The 15,259-nt window shown below is 42.8% G+C and overlaps 1 protein-coding gene across 1 annotated transcript in view; it reads right to left on the bottom strand.

Annotated features, from left to right (window-relative positions):
• Positions 1–10,561, bottom strand: part of LOC110527969 (A disintegrin and metalloproteinase with thrombospondin motifs 9) — a 77,379-nt gene extending 66,818 nt beyond the window's left edge. Inside the window, exons 1-3 of the mRNA XM_021609619.2 lie at positions 10,210–10,561; positions 9,524–9,918; positions 4,393–4,555 (exon numbers count right to left, since the gene is read on the bottom strand). Of these exons, the coding sequence (XP_021465294.2) occupies positions 4,393–4,555; positions 9,524–9,918; positions 10,210–10,309 (658 nt within the window). The 5' untranslated portion in view covers positions 10,310–10,561. The remainder of the gene's footprint in view (positions 1–4,392; positions 4,556–9,523; positions 9,919–10,209) is intronic.
• Between the last annotated feature and the right edge of the window lie 4,698 nt (positions 10,562–15,259).

Raw genomic sequence — 15,259 nt, 5'->3', positions numbered from 1 at the left:
CTGTCGTGTTGGGAATTGATTTCATGTACTTCAGTGGTGTCCAGATTGATATCGCACACAATTGCTACTGGTTTCCATACAATCCGAGCAAGAAGCATTTCTTCCAATCAGAAGCTACGAAGTTCCATGATTGGGGTTCAAATGTTGCAGCAGTCTTCTCTGCCGTTGCTCCGTTACCACTAACCCTTGATAATCCTTCTGACGATCTCCTTTTACAGGCTGTAAGAAGAGCTCAGCTGGAACATCCAGAGGAGTTAAGGCTGTTGGAACAGCTGCAGAATAATGCTGATGTATGTACTTCAAGGCTAGGACGCACCGGGCTCCTGAAGCACAAAATATTCCTTACACAGGAAATGCCGATCAAGCAAAAGCCATATCGTTTGTCCCCAGCGAAGCTAATCATCCAAAAGGGACTCATTAATGATATGTTAACACAAGATATAATAGAACGTTCCTCCTCTCCTTGGGCTGCTCCTGTTGTCCTCATCCCAAAAAGGACTGGTGGTCTTAGATTTTGTGTGGACTATAGGAAGACCAACAATGTTTCCCAGACTGATGCCTATCCTCTTCCTACCATCCACGAGATCCTGGAGTCATTGTCTGGCGCTGTTGTGTTCACCACCCTTGACCTCAATAGTGGTTATTGGCAAGTTGAGATGGACCAGGAAAGCAAGGACAAGACTGCTTTTGTCTGTGCTGAGGGCTTGTTTTCCTTTAAGGTGATGCCTTTTGGATTAAAGAATGCACCTGCCACTTTCCAAAGACTGATGGAGATTGCGTTAGGTGAGCTCAAAGGGAAGATCTGTTTCGTTTACCTGGACGATATAATTATCTACTCCTAGAACAGAGAACAACACTTTCAAGATCTTCAAGCAGTGTTGGACAAGCTAAGAGAAGCTGGTCTGACCGTGAATATGAAGAAGAGCAACTTCTGCCAAACTTCCCTGAAGTTCCTTGGCCATATTGTGTCTTTCGACGGCATTCATGTGGATCCTGAAAAGACCAAGGCGGTACAAGATTTTCCTGTGCCAACCACACTCAAGGCCCTTCAACGGTTCCTTGGGATGGCTGGATGGTATCATCGGTTTGTGTCGAACTTCTACCAGGTGGCAGAACCCCTCAACGCGTTGAAGCGAAAAGGAGTGAAATTCCTATGGACGGCAAAGTGCCAGACATCCTTTGAAACCCTGAAACGACACCTCGTCACACCTCCCATTTTAGGTCATCCCAACTTTGATTCCCCTTTTGTTGTTTACACTGATGCAAGTGATGTTGGACTTGGTGCTGTCCTAGTCCAACAGACTGGACTTGGCACTGAAGAAGTGCTAGCGTTCGCCAGTCGGACATTGAATGGAGCAGAACGGAACTACTCCACAACCGAGCAAGAGTGCCTTGCAGTTGTCTGGGCTTTGGAAAAGTGGAGGTACTACCTGGAGGGAAGACACTTCACTGTGGTCACTGACCATTCCTCCCTTGTGTGGGTGTTCAAGACCAACAAACCAAGCACCAGACTCATAAGATGGGCTCTACGGTTGCAAGAGTTCACCTTTGCAGTAGAATACAGGAAAGGAAAATACAACACTGTTCCAGATGCCTTATCCAGGGCTCCTGCTTGTGATAACGGTGGCCCTCATTTTACATGTGCTACTGTCCTGTCAAGCAGTTGAGACTCGCCCAAAACAGACTTTCCCATCTCTGATGAGACCATATGGAAAGCCCAACAGGATGATCCAGAAGTACAGGCTTTGTACCAGACTATCCTGGAAGATGGAGAAAAGATGGTCAATCCTACCACAAAGCTGACCATCATGGAAGACAAAGTCTACCGTGTTGTACAACTACCTCACAGAACCCTCTACCAATTGTACATACCTGAAACTCTACGCCTACAACTGCTTCAACATTTCCATGAAGACCCATTAGCTGGTCATTTGGGCAGGTTCAAAACCTACAAGCGGTTGCAAGCGTTACTGTACTGGCCACATCTGAGCATGGATGTGAAGTCACACATCCGAAACTGTCAGGTTTGTCAAATGTACAAACCAGAAGGTAGAAAGCCTGCTGGCAAGTTGCAGCAAACGGTGGTTACCCGACCTTGGGAAATGCTAGGAGTGGATTTGATGGGTCCATTTCCTAGAAGCTCCAATCAGAATGTGTACATGCTTGTGTTTGTTTATTATTCAAAGTGGGTGGAACTCTTTTCCCTGCGTCAGGCCACAGCAAGGACCGTCTCTAACATCCTTACGAAAGAGATCCTGACTCGCTGGGGAGTGCCTGATTACATCCTGTCTGATCGAGGTTCCCAATTTGTCTCTGATCTCTTTGAGGAGACCTGCCAAAGATGGAACCTGAGACAGAAGTTGACCACGGCCTATCACCCACAGACCAATCTCACTGAGAGAGTAAATCGAACCTTGAAGACAATGATTGCTTCCTATGTAGGGAACCCAGCACAAACACTGGGACAAGCACCTTCACGAGTTTCGATTTGCCCTGAATTCTGCTGTGCAAGAGTCCACTGGAGTCACACCTGCAGAGCTGAACCTAAGTCGTCCCCTCCGAGGACCCTTGGATATGGTGCTACAGCCCCAGCAGATTACTCCAGACGCTGCTTGCTATGACCAGGTAGTCCATCTCCATGACTTGAGAGCTCTTGTCTCAAAGAACATGACCCAGGCTCGACTCAAGCAGAAGAGAAATTATGATAAGAACAGACGAGACATGCAGTTTCAGCTTCGTGATCGGGTGTGGCTTCGCTCTCATCCTTACTCGAAAGCTGAACAATTCTTCTCTGCCAAGCTCGCTCCTAAATGGCAAGGACCATATAGGATTGTGGAGCAGATGGGCCCTTTGAACTACCGAGTGGTGAAAGAGGACACAGGTGAAGATATGCGCGTTGTCCATGTCTCACGCCTTAAGGCCTGTTACCCCTCGGCTGAGGAATTGGAGGCGATTGAGCGCCGCAAGATCTTGGATATCTTTGAAGAGGAAAGTGAGGATACTTTTCTCGGATTCCCAGACCCAGAATTCTCACACCTTAAGGCCTGTGACCCCTCAGCTGAGGAGCGTGAGCTCCAAAAAGTCATGAGAATTTTTGTAGAGGAAAGTGATGAGGAGACCTTTCTCGGTTTCCCCGAACAAGATGTGCCTTCCAGGGCAATGGTCGGCTTTTTCCAGGGGAGGGGGTGTGTGACGGCCCTGAATTATTTTGAGCCGTCTCAGTGCTTCTCCTTCCAATAGGATGCTTTCCCTTTAATTCCCAATTAAATAGCCAGCATCAGCTGCGCAAAAGTGGCGTTTGTGATGGAGACGTGACTGAGGATGTGTTCCCGAAGCTTCTCTATTCCGGTTGTTTTGTTGCTGTTAAACGTGTGTTTTGTAGCCTGAGAGAGTTTACCCAGGATCGGATCCACTCTTTGCGTCCGTGGACTACTCCTCTCTATTCTTCGTGGCCTTTCTCCGCTGGAGATCTGTTGGCGGATTGGATTGTCTGACTGACCGACTGACTACCACCTTTTTTGTATACGGTATTTCATTTGTTTTGATATGATGTATACGGTGATGATTTATGTAGTTGAGGAATTAGTAAAAGCAGATACGCTTTAAAGTTCTGTGGTAAAATTGTTATATTGATTGTATGATTTAATACTGGGTTTACGCTACACGGAATGAACGGACAAACATTGCGTGACAAAAGTCACTTGAGTTCACTGAACTCCTTTACCGGGCTGGACTCTTTTTAGGCCCGAGGTACAGGACATTTCTGGAGGAACCAGAACTCATTGTGTTATATTATTATGTGTGTGTAATCCATTGATGTTGCTAATACAACCCACGCAAAATAATAGTTGTTTTTGAAGTTCTTTTCAATGTTTTAAGGGTTTATGAAAAGTTGATTTCCCTTCTGACGTTTACATAAGTCCTTTGTATTGGTGTAGACTTGACGGACCAGATGGGACTCATTCCCTCCCAAACTAAAAGGAGAAACCAATGTTTTCTCTGGTAGGCACAACCTACCTGGCACCCCTATAAAAAATAACCTCAAGTCAAAACCGTTACAACACACACATTTGCTTCCACACGTAGCAGCTCGCACAGGGAGTCCCATTCTCTCTCATCTCCTCTCCTCTCAGAGCCATCAGAGTGCAGGAGCACCAAGAGGAAGACACCAGATGAAAGTCTGTCAGTTGACTCAATGGAACTGACTCAGCTAGCTGTAGCTGTAGCTCTCTCTCTCTTTATCTCTTTCTCTCTCTGTCTGTGTGTGTGTGTGTGTGTGTGCTTGCGTCTGTGTGTCCAAAATCCTCCTGACAAACTCTATAACACACCAGAAACACTCATCTCAGACCAAAACATGTCCATTGCACCTCTACTCTTATAATTTCAATGTACCTGATGTGTCACAAGCAGTGTCCTCCACGGCTGCCTCATTCACAGAGGCTTTCTTTCTGTACACAATATGAGGTTTGGTGTGTTCTTCTTCATAGAGTTCTCCATTGTAACTGTGAAGGGGCTCCACAAAATATTCCCCTTCCGGTGACCTGAAAGTGCCAAGCTGAGGGGGAGAAAAAAGGAGGAATTAGAATGGTTTGAAATAAGTGCAGTAACATTGGAGTGTACTGCATGGACACACTCCACAGAGGAGTGGAAATGGTCCTTGTCAGAGCCCCCACTGGCTTTGATTCACAGCTATTCATTTCATGGTTATGTGGTGAAATACATGTATTTGCATGCATATTAGTAAAATGGTCCCTGAAAAGAGAGGAGAAATGAGAAGAATGAAGCCGATGATGCCTATCAGAAAACAATGTGAGTCTTATTGTTGGTTTCTTGGCACCGTTTGCAGACTCGATGGAAGCCGTGTTACATTTCATAAAGCACAGGCAGTGCTACTAGTTAACGTGGAGGTCAAAGATACACCAGACATGTGAAGTGCCAAGCTAGGCAATGTGGAAACAGCACTTATTTCTAATCTAGATTGAATTGGACAATGCTGCACTGCGCAATGTTACAGACCAATAGGGTGGCCCACAGTAAGCCTAATTCACCATGAAAATATATTTTATTGTTTGTGTATGATGAAAAGATTCTGTAGGTCTGCTGTATGCTAAATGTAATGACTATTGGGAACATTCACAATTGTGCTCAAATGCACACCAGCTATAATGACAACACCAACAATGACAACTATTGATTTAGGTGAGGTAGCCGCTCGTAGTATTATGGAGGATGACTCTTCTAATATTAAAATGCAAAGTGGAATTGAAATGAAAAACAGAAAATTCTCAGCCTCATGGCAAAATGTGTAGAATAGCATGTGGCTAGCTATAGAACTGCACAGGTCTCTCTTTGCCCCATGGCAAAGTGCAGGGAGTTAGGTTTTTCTTTTTTTGGGAGGGGGGGGCGCAGCCACATTTTGTGCTACTGTGAGTGAGAGTGTCATTCCAGTTTTTCCAATGTGTTGTGTTATGCCAATACAAGTTATAATTGACTATGGCCAGTGACAGTGTGGCCTTGTGCCAATTGAGAACAGTTGACTAAATCAATGAATGGTTCTCAATTCTCTTCTCAGATACCACCAGCTCTAGCAGAGGTGGCTCACTTTATTCGACTTGTCAATTAGCACAATAAAAACACCTATGGAATTTTAACAGTATAATATGGCTGACCAGCATAAAAAACCCAGTATGGTTCTTCAAAAGGATTTCCAAAGAACCTTCAGATTCAGAAAGGTTCTTTATAGAACCATTCTCCATAAAGGTTATATAAAGAACCAGAAGAAAATGGTTCTATATAGCCACAAACAGTGTTGTAACCATAGCGGAACATTTTTTGGTGCTATATAGAACCTTTTTTAATGGCACCATAATGGTTCCATTTAGAACCTTGTGAGCATGCTTCTTTATTGAATCTTCAACAAAAGGTTCTATATGGCACCAAAAAGGGTTCCACTATGGTTACAAGCCAAATAACCCCTATCTGGTACTATTTAGAACAATCATTTTTTTGTGTGCTAAATTTATTTAATAGCTCATCTCATGCTATTCTACACATTTAGCATTTATTTAAGCTAATTAAAGCTAAAATAGAGGTGTGTTGACTAGGCCTGGGCGGTATACGTTATATACCGTATGCCGGGGTATTTGGAAATAGCCATGGGATGTTGTTTTTAGTACCGTCAATAACATTAAAACAATTTCTTTGAAGTCTTTTTTTATTATTATTTGAATATTTGTAGGTCATTTTGAAATAAATACCTGCAGTCTTGTGCAATATGCTAGGAGATAAAGAAGATTGCGCCCTTAACTTCACCTGTCCCGTCATTTTTCATTCTGAAGTTTACCGGTAGTACCCAGTCACGTGGTGTTTGTTTACAAGCACACAACGACAAGAAACCGAAGCCTTGTGAGTCACTCACTGTTGTGCAGCACGCGCCAGGTGATCTAGGTAAAGTATGGAATTCACAACTAAATGTTGGATAAAGTTGTGTCTGTCAACTGTAGAGGTGCTCATGTTACTGGTGTGAGAAAGGCAGGTTGAGGTGGCAAGAGTCAGAGTAGTGTGGAACGTGTCATATGCTAAGGCAGTGAAAAAAGTAGAGGAAGATGGATTAAGGTTAAGGCTGAGGGATACTGAAAGGTGTGACATATGCTTCAGTAAGGTTGCCTTCTTAGCGTTCATAGCAATGGTTATTTACTGTTCAGGAACAGATAGGGTCAAAGTAGTAGAATGGGGTAGTGGGTTTTTTAATGAGTGTAGGGTTAGTTGGAAGGTTGTTTATTTTCCCCTTTTTCCATTTTGGATCACAAGGTATAATGGATTTATACTATAGTCCAGTTGGGTGCGGTATTGCAACATTTTGGATGCCAACTGCCATGAATAAACCCCACCAAAGAAGAAGACAACTAAATGTTTGCCAGCTGGACATCTTAAAACTATTCCAAATCAAATCAAATTTTATTTGTCACATGTGCTGAATACAACAGGTGTAGGTAGACCTTACTGTGAATTGCTTACTTACAAGGCCTTAACCAACAATGCAGTTCAATAAATAGAGTTAAGAAAATATTCAAGAAATAAAATAAAGTCCATTTTTTAAATTAAAAGTAACACGATAAAATAATAATAACGAGGCTATATACAGGGGGTGCCGGTACCGAGTCAATGTGTGGGGTTACTGCCTAAAACGTGCTAAATGTTCTGCAGTTGTACATTTGGTTTGATAATTTAGCAGCTCGTTAGCTATATGGCTAAGTGGTTAGCTTCTTCCAAAGTCAAGCTTCATTGGCCGGTAACAGCAGGGAATCCCCTCATGGACCTTGCTGTCTAATATTTGTTTTGTGCTGAAAACTGTGAGTAGCATTTTTGAGTTACTTGTATAACTTTATGAGCTGGGATGTCTCTCCTGAAAATAGTTTAGGTCAGAGACTGTATAAAATGTTAGCAATACACTCGTTAGCATTTAGAGTTTTCAATGGGATTCAACATGTACTTGTTAGCATTGCTAACCTTCAGATTACAACGGTTCAGTGAGGTTTGAAAACAGCTCCCTTTGTGTGCAGTACCGGTATTACCGAAAATCCCGGTATGGCACCAGGTCAGGATGAAAAGATGAAAATTGGAATATCGCCCAAGCCTAGTGTTGACTGTGATAAAGGCACTGAATGATGAGCTGTCTTTTTTGCTAAATGAACAAATGAAATAGGCAGTGACATGTCGAGAGTTTGGGACTATAAGGTTATATCTGCATATTGAGTTATTGACGTAGCCTTGTTCAGTTCAATTTTATTCCTATATATTAATCTAAATACCCCAATTCATGTTAAATTCAAATGAATGCAAAATAAAAATAGCTGACACCAATCAAACCAATTAGGGTTCGGAACTGTAGGCCACTGCTGCAGTCATTGACCAAAAGCACCCTCTTCTGCCTCATGGGTGGAATGTTATTAATATTTCATCATTAATAAAATAAAACAAAATGAAGAAAATGACAAATCCAGTGTTTCTATGTCAAACAGTTTTGTTATATTTCAGTCTTCTGGGATGTATATAAAGTGTAATATTGGGATGCAAACTCAAAATGGAATAATGTCAACTCTATACCTGACATGGCACAGGTGTCTTAATTTTGTTAAGCCCATAACCATGTGTGTGTGGTGTATACTTTTGTTTCAAAGTAGATTTGTTTAAGACTACCAATAATCACTCTGTGTGACCTTGATTTATCCCACTGCAGTAAAAGGTTGAAGACAATTACCTCAGAATAATATTTTTGCAGATTGAACCTTATAGTCCCAAGCTCTCGTGTTGGTGCGTATAGCCATAGAAGCACAGTGGCATATGGCTCAATGCAGTCATATTGGTGGCTTATTGGGGTTGTGGCTTTCAGTTAGTTCTTCTGGCAACCCATCCCGTGAGAGTGAATGTAATTCCAGTTAGTCTGTTCTGTTATATTTAATGAAATCTGACTAACCCAGTGCAATGCGTGCTATGAATTACAGTACAGAATTACAGTATATCTGATGGTGTTTGCATGTTTAGGTAAAAAGACAAATAATGTCCTGTTTGGAACACTGACAAATAAAAGAGCATTAAAAAAATAATGTTTTTTTTTCTCAATCTGATTGGGTGGGCCTGGCTCCCCTGAGTGGATATAATTCATAATGTATCAGTGGTCATATACCTGCTTCCGACTGTTTCCCTGTGAATAGGTCCAGAGCAAGTAAAAGTCCTTAGATGTATATGAATGAATAGCCTATACATACGTGAATCATTGTAACGTTCTAATAGTGCATGTTATTGGCCTGAACCACACCAATAGACCAACATGAACTTGTTTTATTTTAATGTCAAATGATCTCCAAGCCTACTAGGCATATGGTGCAGGCAAGACCCATTTGTTTAATTTGTGGTGACCTCAATGGCATTCACATTGGGAATTTAACTGTTATTATTACAATATATAAGTATCCCTAGTGAATTTCAACTCCACGCAACTTCATGCATGCATGGGGATTATGTCCCTGTCTGAGACTCAATCGTGATGACGTCAGTACCACTGGCGCTCCCTCTGCACTGATGTGCGTAACGTAGGACGTCACTGGTTACCGGAGAAGCGTGCATGACACTGCATGCAGAGTATGATGGCTGAAGTTGAATGGGACTACTAGGCTCAAAGTTATTTATGTGAGCAGCTCATTTACATGTGAAGTGGTCAGGGATAGAAGAGTTAACATAAATGGCATTCTCTCACTAACAGTCAAAACCACTTTTAAATCGAACACAAACGCACACGGCTGGAAAATCGCGTTTTGTGCAGAGGTCTAAATCCATTCCATTACAGCACTCCAGGGTAAGGTTCCCCTTATGTTCTCATGTTGTCATAGTATTACAACAGCTGTATAAACTATTTGCATTACAGTTTCATATCGGGTCAGATAACAGGTGCGCCTATCATAGTGCAGATAAACATTGTATCACACTGTATCAAGGGAGGGCTACTCAAAGTGCTTGGACTCACCAATCCAGAGCAGAGACTGATGACTGCGGTGTTCTCCGTTTGAGCATTCACATGTCCTTTATAGAAGCAGTGCTGATACTCCGTATCCTCCTCCGTCTCCTCCTCCGGGGTGAAATCCGTTATGTTAACTATAGGTGCTCCAAGTACTGTCACAGTGTATAGCGGAGCGATAAATCCTGACTCGAGTGTCAGGTTGAGGTGATAGTTCTGTCCAAACGCAGATATTTTGTAATGGATTGATGGCAAGGCCCATTGGTCAGAGGAGTTGTCTGGGCTATCCTCCACACTACGCTTTTTCCTTTTGAAGTGCACGCTCGTGGGAAAGTTGTCACCGGCTTCATTCACTCGCTCCGGAGTTACAATCTCATATGCGCCAAGCTGCTCGGAAATTTTAGCTGGAGAAGAAACCCATGGTATAACGTGTATAGAATTAGCAATGTTAATTACTAATAATAGTCTTATAATAATAATAACAATAATAATAATAATAATAATGTTATTTGCGTTAATTACGTTTGCCTCTGTGAAATGAAGTCATTCAAGAAACATAAGACCATTATAAAAGCATTCCAAGTCATGTGCTTTGCTGATACGGAAAAAAGTCATTCATTCTCTGTCTGCCGGTTAGCCTACAACATAACACATCACAGGGTCATTTTTTTTTGTGGCAAGTCAAAATACGTTACCTTTTCTTGAACTCAATAGCGATCTCCCCGTAGATGACACTATATTCAAAAAGTCAGGGAGAAATAGCAAAAACCCTAGTCCCCAAAACAGCATATGCATGATTGTCCACGTTAAGTAGAGAGCGCCACCCCGAATATAGTATTCCTCCTTCACTGCCGGTGCTCCGGTCACTCGGGCTTACCACCGTATTCAAACTCTCAAGTGCGCGCCACATCCAAATCGATTATCCTTGACTCTTCCGTGGGGTGTTTCTCACCGGTAACGTGCGTTGGGTCGTGAGCGGTTCGCAGATACCCTGGCGAACATGCTTACTGCAGAGAGAAGGGTCGGAGAGACAACTGTGGTGGGCTACACTGCACACACCACAGACTGCTGATGTGGGGGGCGGGATTAGTGAAAGGTGCATTACTGGAGCACGCCCTTTTGAACAAGCCACTCCCGTTTCTGTGACATACATACAGAATTAACGGAGGCCTACAGTGTGATTGTGTTATCACTGAAATGACTTGAGTTAAACATCTTCAATAATGATTGCTGGCGGGGGTGGAGATGTTATTTACCTGGAAACCATGAAGGAAGTACAGCTTGATAAGTCATGAGACATTGAATCATTTGTTGTTTAAAGGCATTATAAAGGCATCGCTTACTGTTTACTGATGGCTTTGTTAGGATACATCTTCCTCCTGACATTAGCCTACATGCCCTCCTTTGTATAGACACTGAGATCTAAGGGTTCTACTCCACGTCTAGCCTTCTACTGAATCCACCTCATTCACTGTGTCTTTACAAATGAGGATTTGCTGGGATCATTACATTTAGAATTGAAAGTCATTGAATTCCTTTAAATGTCTCCTCTCAACTCACTTGGAAGGCTCTGTCAGCTCAGCTCTGTCAGTTTAGGACATGAAGAAATACGTTTTCACCAGGCAGTCATGTACTTCAGATTAAAACTAGTCTAAATATCCTTGTTACAACACCGACCAGGGCTAGAATAGTTGAACGTGTAACATAGATGCCACTAAGCACTGCTTAAACACTCCCTTGGTTTGATCAGTGTGTCACCACTGCAACCAGTGCACCACAACACTAGATTCCTGGTCTCCCAGAGTGCATAGTGATAAATGTTAGCAGATGGGACGTTACAGCTAATTTCTTTGGTACGATCAACACGCATGACCATTATAACCGTTTACATGGTTTGCAGGTGCACACCTTAAACAATAGCCTCATAGGAAATGCCTGTGGTGGACTCAGAAAAAAAGCCTGTAAGGAGGAGCCAAACATGGGCCCTCAGATCCTCAAAAAGTTCTACAACTGCACCATTGAGAGTATCTTGACTGGCTGCATCACCACTTTGTATGGCAACTGCTTGGCATCCGACCGCAAGGCGCTACTGAGGGCAGTGCGTATGGCCCAGTAAATAAGTGTGGCTGAGCTCCCTGCCAACCAGGACCTCTATAGCAGACGATGTCAGAGGAAGGCCCTAAACATTTTCAAAGACTCCAGCCACCTAAGTCATAGACTGTTCTCTCTGCTACTGCACGGTACGATGCACCAAGTCTGGAACCAACAGGACCCTGAACAGCTTCTACACCCAAGCCATAAGACTGATACATACTTAGTTAAATAGTTAACCAAATAGCTACACCAGACTATCTGCACTGACCCTTTTTCCACAAACCTTTTGTGATTCATCACATACACTGCTGCATCTGTTTATTATCTATCCTGTTTCCTAGTCACTTTATTCCTAGTTATATGTACATATCTGCCTCAATTATCTCGTACCCTGCACATCGACTGGTACAGGTACCCTGTGTATATAGCCATGCTATCATTACTCATTGTGTATTTATTTTTACTGTTCTGTTATTTCTCTATTTTCTTTCTCTCTGCATTGTTGGGAAAGGCCCGTAAGAAAGCATTTTACTGTTAGTCTACACCTGCAGTTTACAAAGCATGTGAAGAACAACATTTTATTTGATTTGATTGTATAGCTTGATAAGTCTGAGCAGCTTACCGATCGCTGCAGCTGTACATAGTCTATTGGTAAATAGCCCACCCATTTTCACCTACCTCATCCCCATACTGTTTTTATTTATTTATTTTTCTGCTCTTTTGCACACCAATATCTCTACCTGTACATAACCATCTGATCATTTATCACTCCAGTGTTATTCTGCATAATTGTAATTATTTGCCTACCTTCTCATGCCTTTTGCACACAATGTATATATAGACTCAACACCGACCAGGGCTAGAATAGTTGAACGTGTAACATAGATGCCACTAAGCACTGCTTAAACACTCCCTTGGTTTGATCAGTGTGTCACCACTGCAACCAGTGCACCACAACACTAGATTCCTGGTCTCCCAGAGTACGTAGTGATAAATGTTAGCAGATGGGACGTTACAGCTAATTTCTTTGGTACGATCAACACGCATTACCATTATAACCGTTTACATGGTTTGCAGGTGCACACCTTAAACAATAGCCTCATAGGAAATGCCTGTGGTGGACTCAGAAACAAAAACATTGCTGCTTAACCACAGGAGCTTTTTGATGGTAGCCAACCAGCTTGTACAAAATGTATGTTGGTTAACATACAGCATGAAGTTCAAACCTCTATTAATTAATTTTGTAAATCATGACTTATTTTTTGTATTTTAAATGATGAGAACATCTGTTTGATTATCTGACTCAGCAGATTAGATCATTAGATACTATAGACGTCATGTTTTGTTAAGCCAATCTGGGACCAAACTCAAAGGCATACAGTATACATACACTACATGGTATATGGACACCTGCTCGTTGAACATCTTATTCTAAAATCATGGGCATTAATATGTAGTTGGTCCCCCTTTTGCTGCTATAACAGCCTCCACTCTTCCGTGAAGGCTTTCCACTAGATGTTGGAACATTGCTGCGGGGACTTGCTTCCATTCAGCCACAAGAGTATTAGTGGGGTTGGGTCTGATGTTGGGCGATTTAGGTCTGGCTCGGTGTTCCAATTCATCCCAAAGGTGTTCGATGGGGTTGAGGTCAGGGCTCTGTACAGGCCAGTCAAGTTCTTTCACACCAATCCTAACAAACCATTTTTAAATGGAACTCGCTTTGTGCACGGGTGCATAGTGATGCTGAAACACGAAAGGGCCCACAAGGTTGGAAGCACAGAAACGTCTAGAATGTCATTGTATGCTGTAGCGTTAAAACTTCCCTTCACTGGAGCTATGCGGCCTAGCTTGAACCATGAAGAAAAAAGCCCCAGACCATTATTCCTAATCCACCAAACTTTACAGTTGGCACCTATGCATTCGGGCAGGTAGCGTTCTCCTGGCATCCACCAAACCCAGATTTGTCGGCGAGTTTTAGACCACTCCAGGCGATGCCTGGCATTGCGCATGGTGATCCTAGGCTTGTGTGCGGCTGCTCAGCCATGTAAACCCATTTCATGAAGCTCCCAACGAACAGTTCTTGTGCTGACATTGCTTCCAGAGGCAGTTTGTAACAGTGTAGTGAGTGTTGCAGCCGAGAACAGACGATTTGTACGTGCTAATACTCAGTGTAGTGCGTATTCTAGCCACTACCTTGCCATTTGTAAAATTAACTGTTGTTAACTGCAGAGTGCATTTAAAATACCTACAATAGTGGCCTAGGGTGGTCTAGCGGTGCACATATAGCGCTGCAGCATGGGTTTAAATCCCGACCACTGCAATTCCAGCACACTCTCTCCTCTATCTTTCCCACTGTCTCTCTATCCAATAAAGCATATACCTTGCACATGCAATCTCTCCAAACATGCAGTATGCAGACAGGCGCAATGCTCCCTCTGGATCTTCTTGCTGTTTTGGACTTCTTCCTCAGAACACACCACAAAAACGCACTGTTGGCCCAGTACAGTGGCACATCCTACTTCCAGGAACCCCTTTAAATGTAACCTGTCAATTGCAATTATTCCATTCCCAGAACTCTCCATGAACCTTTTTACAACATAGGGGTCAAAAATACCCAGATAAACAATGCCACAAGGCATTGCTTTCGGATTTAAATACAATGGTGGTGGTGCAGTTGATATGATGCTTAGCAGTTGACTTATTGCATAGGGTTGTATGTATTTCTCATTGTGCTGTTCTGAACAGGCCGTTAGGCTACTGTTGGCCTCCCTCAACAGGCTGGTGGCAGGAGGTCATGGACCCCATGGTTATTCTCATTGGATAGTCACTGAGGTCAATGGAGCCACCTAGCCTGGCCTGGCTTGGGAAGGAACAGTAATAGGCAGCATACTGAGGGCAGTCTCCTCAAGACCGTGTAAACTTCATTTCCCCTCCTGTTCCGATGACGGCCGATAAGGTCTGAAAAGCTTGAATGGAGGCTGAATTCTGTCCTGGGGTTTCAAAGAGAGAAACCTAATTGCTTTTAACATCCCCCTTCCTCCCCTCATGACTAACTTCCTTGCCATACTGAACTTGTGTTGATTATTGGGTGAGGTCCATGTGTGTTGTGTTGGGACACCAGCAGGATATGTGCAGTTTCATTCCACTACCTCTGCACATTCTTGCGTACAGTGCCTTCGGAAAATATTTAAACCCCTTGACTTTTTCAAAAACAAAATTACGTGACAGCCTTTTTCTAAAATGGATTAAATTTTTAAAAATCCTCAGAAATCTACACATAATACCCCATTATGACATTTTTGCAAATGTATTAAAAAGATAAATACCTTATTTACATAATTATTCAGACCCTTTGCTGTGAGACTTTAAACTGAGCTCAGGTGCATCCTGTTTCCATCGATTATCCTTGAGATGTCTCTACAACTTGATTGAAGTCCACCTGTGCTAAATTCAATATTGATTTGACATCATTTGGAAAGACACACACCTGTCTATAAGGTCCCACCTGTTGACAGTGCATGTCAGAGCAAAAACCAAGCCATGAGGTCGAAGGAATTCTCCGTAGAGATCATAGACAGGATTGTGTCGAGGCACAGAACTGGGGAAGGGTACCAAAAAATGTCTGCAGCATTGAAGATCCCCCAAGAACAC

This window comes from Oncorhynchus mykiss, chromosome 7 (genome assembly GCF_013265735.2).
Source record: "Oncorhynchus mykiss isolate Arlee chromosome 7, USDA_OmykA_1.1, whole genome shotgun sequence".
NCBI lineage: Eukaryota > Metazoa > Chordata > Actinopteri > Salmoniformes > Salmonidae > Oncorhynchus > Oncorhynchus mykiss.
Note: the sequence above shows the minus strand (reverse complement) of the source record. Positions and strands in the feature narration are given on the sequence as shown.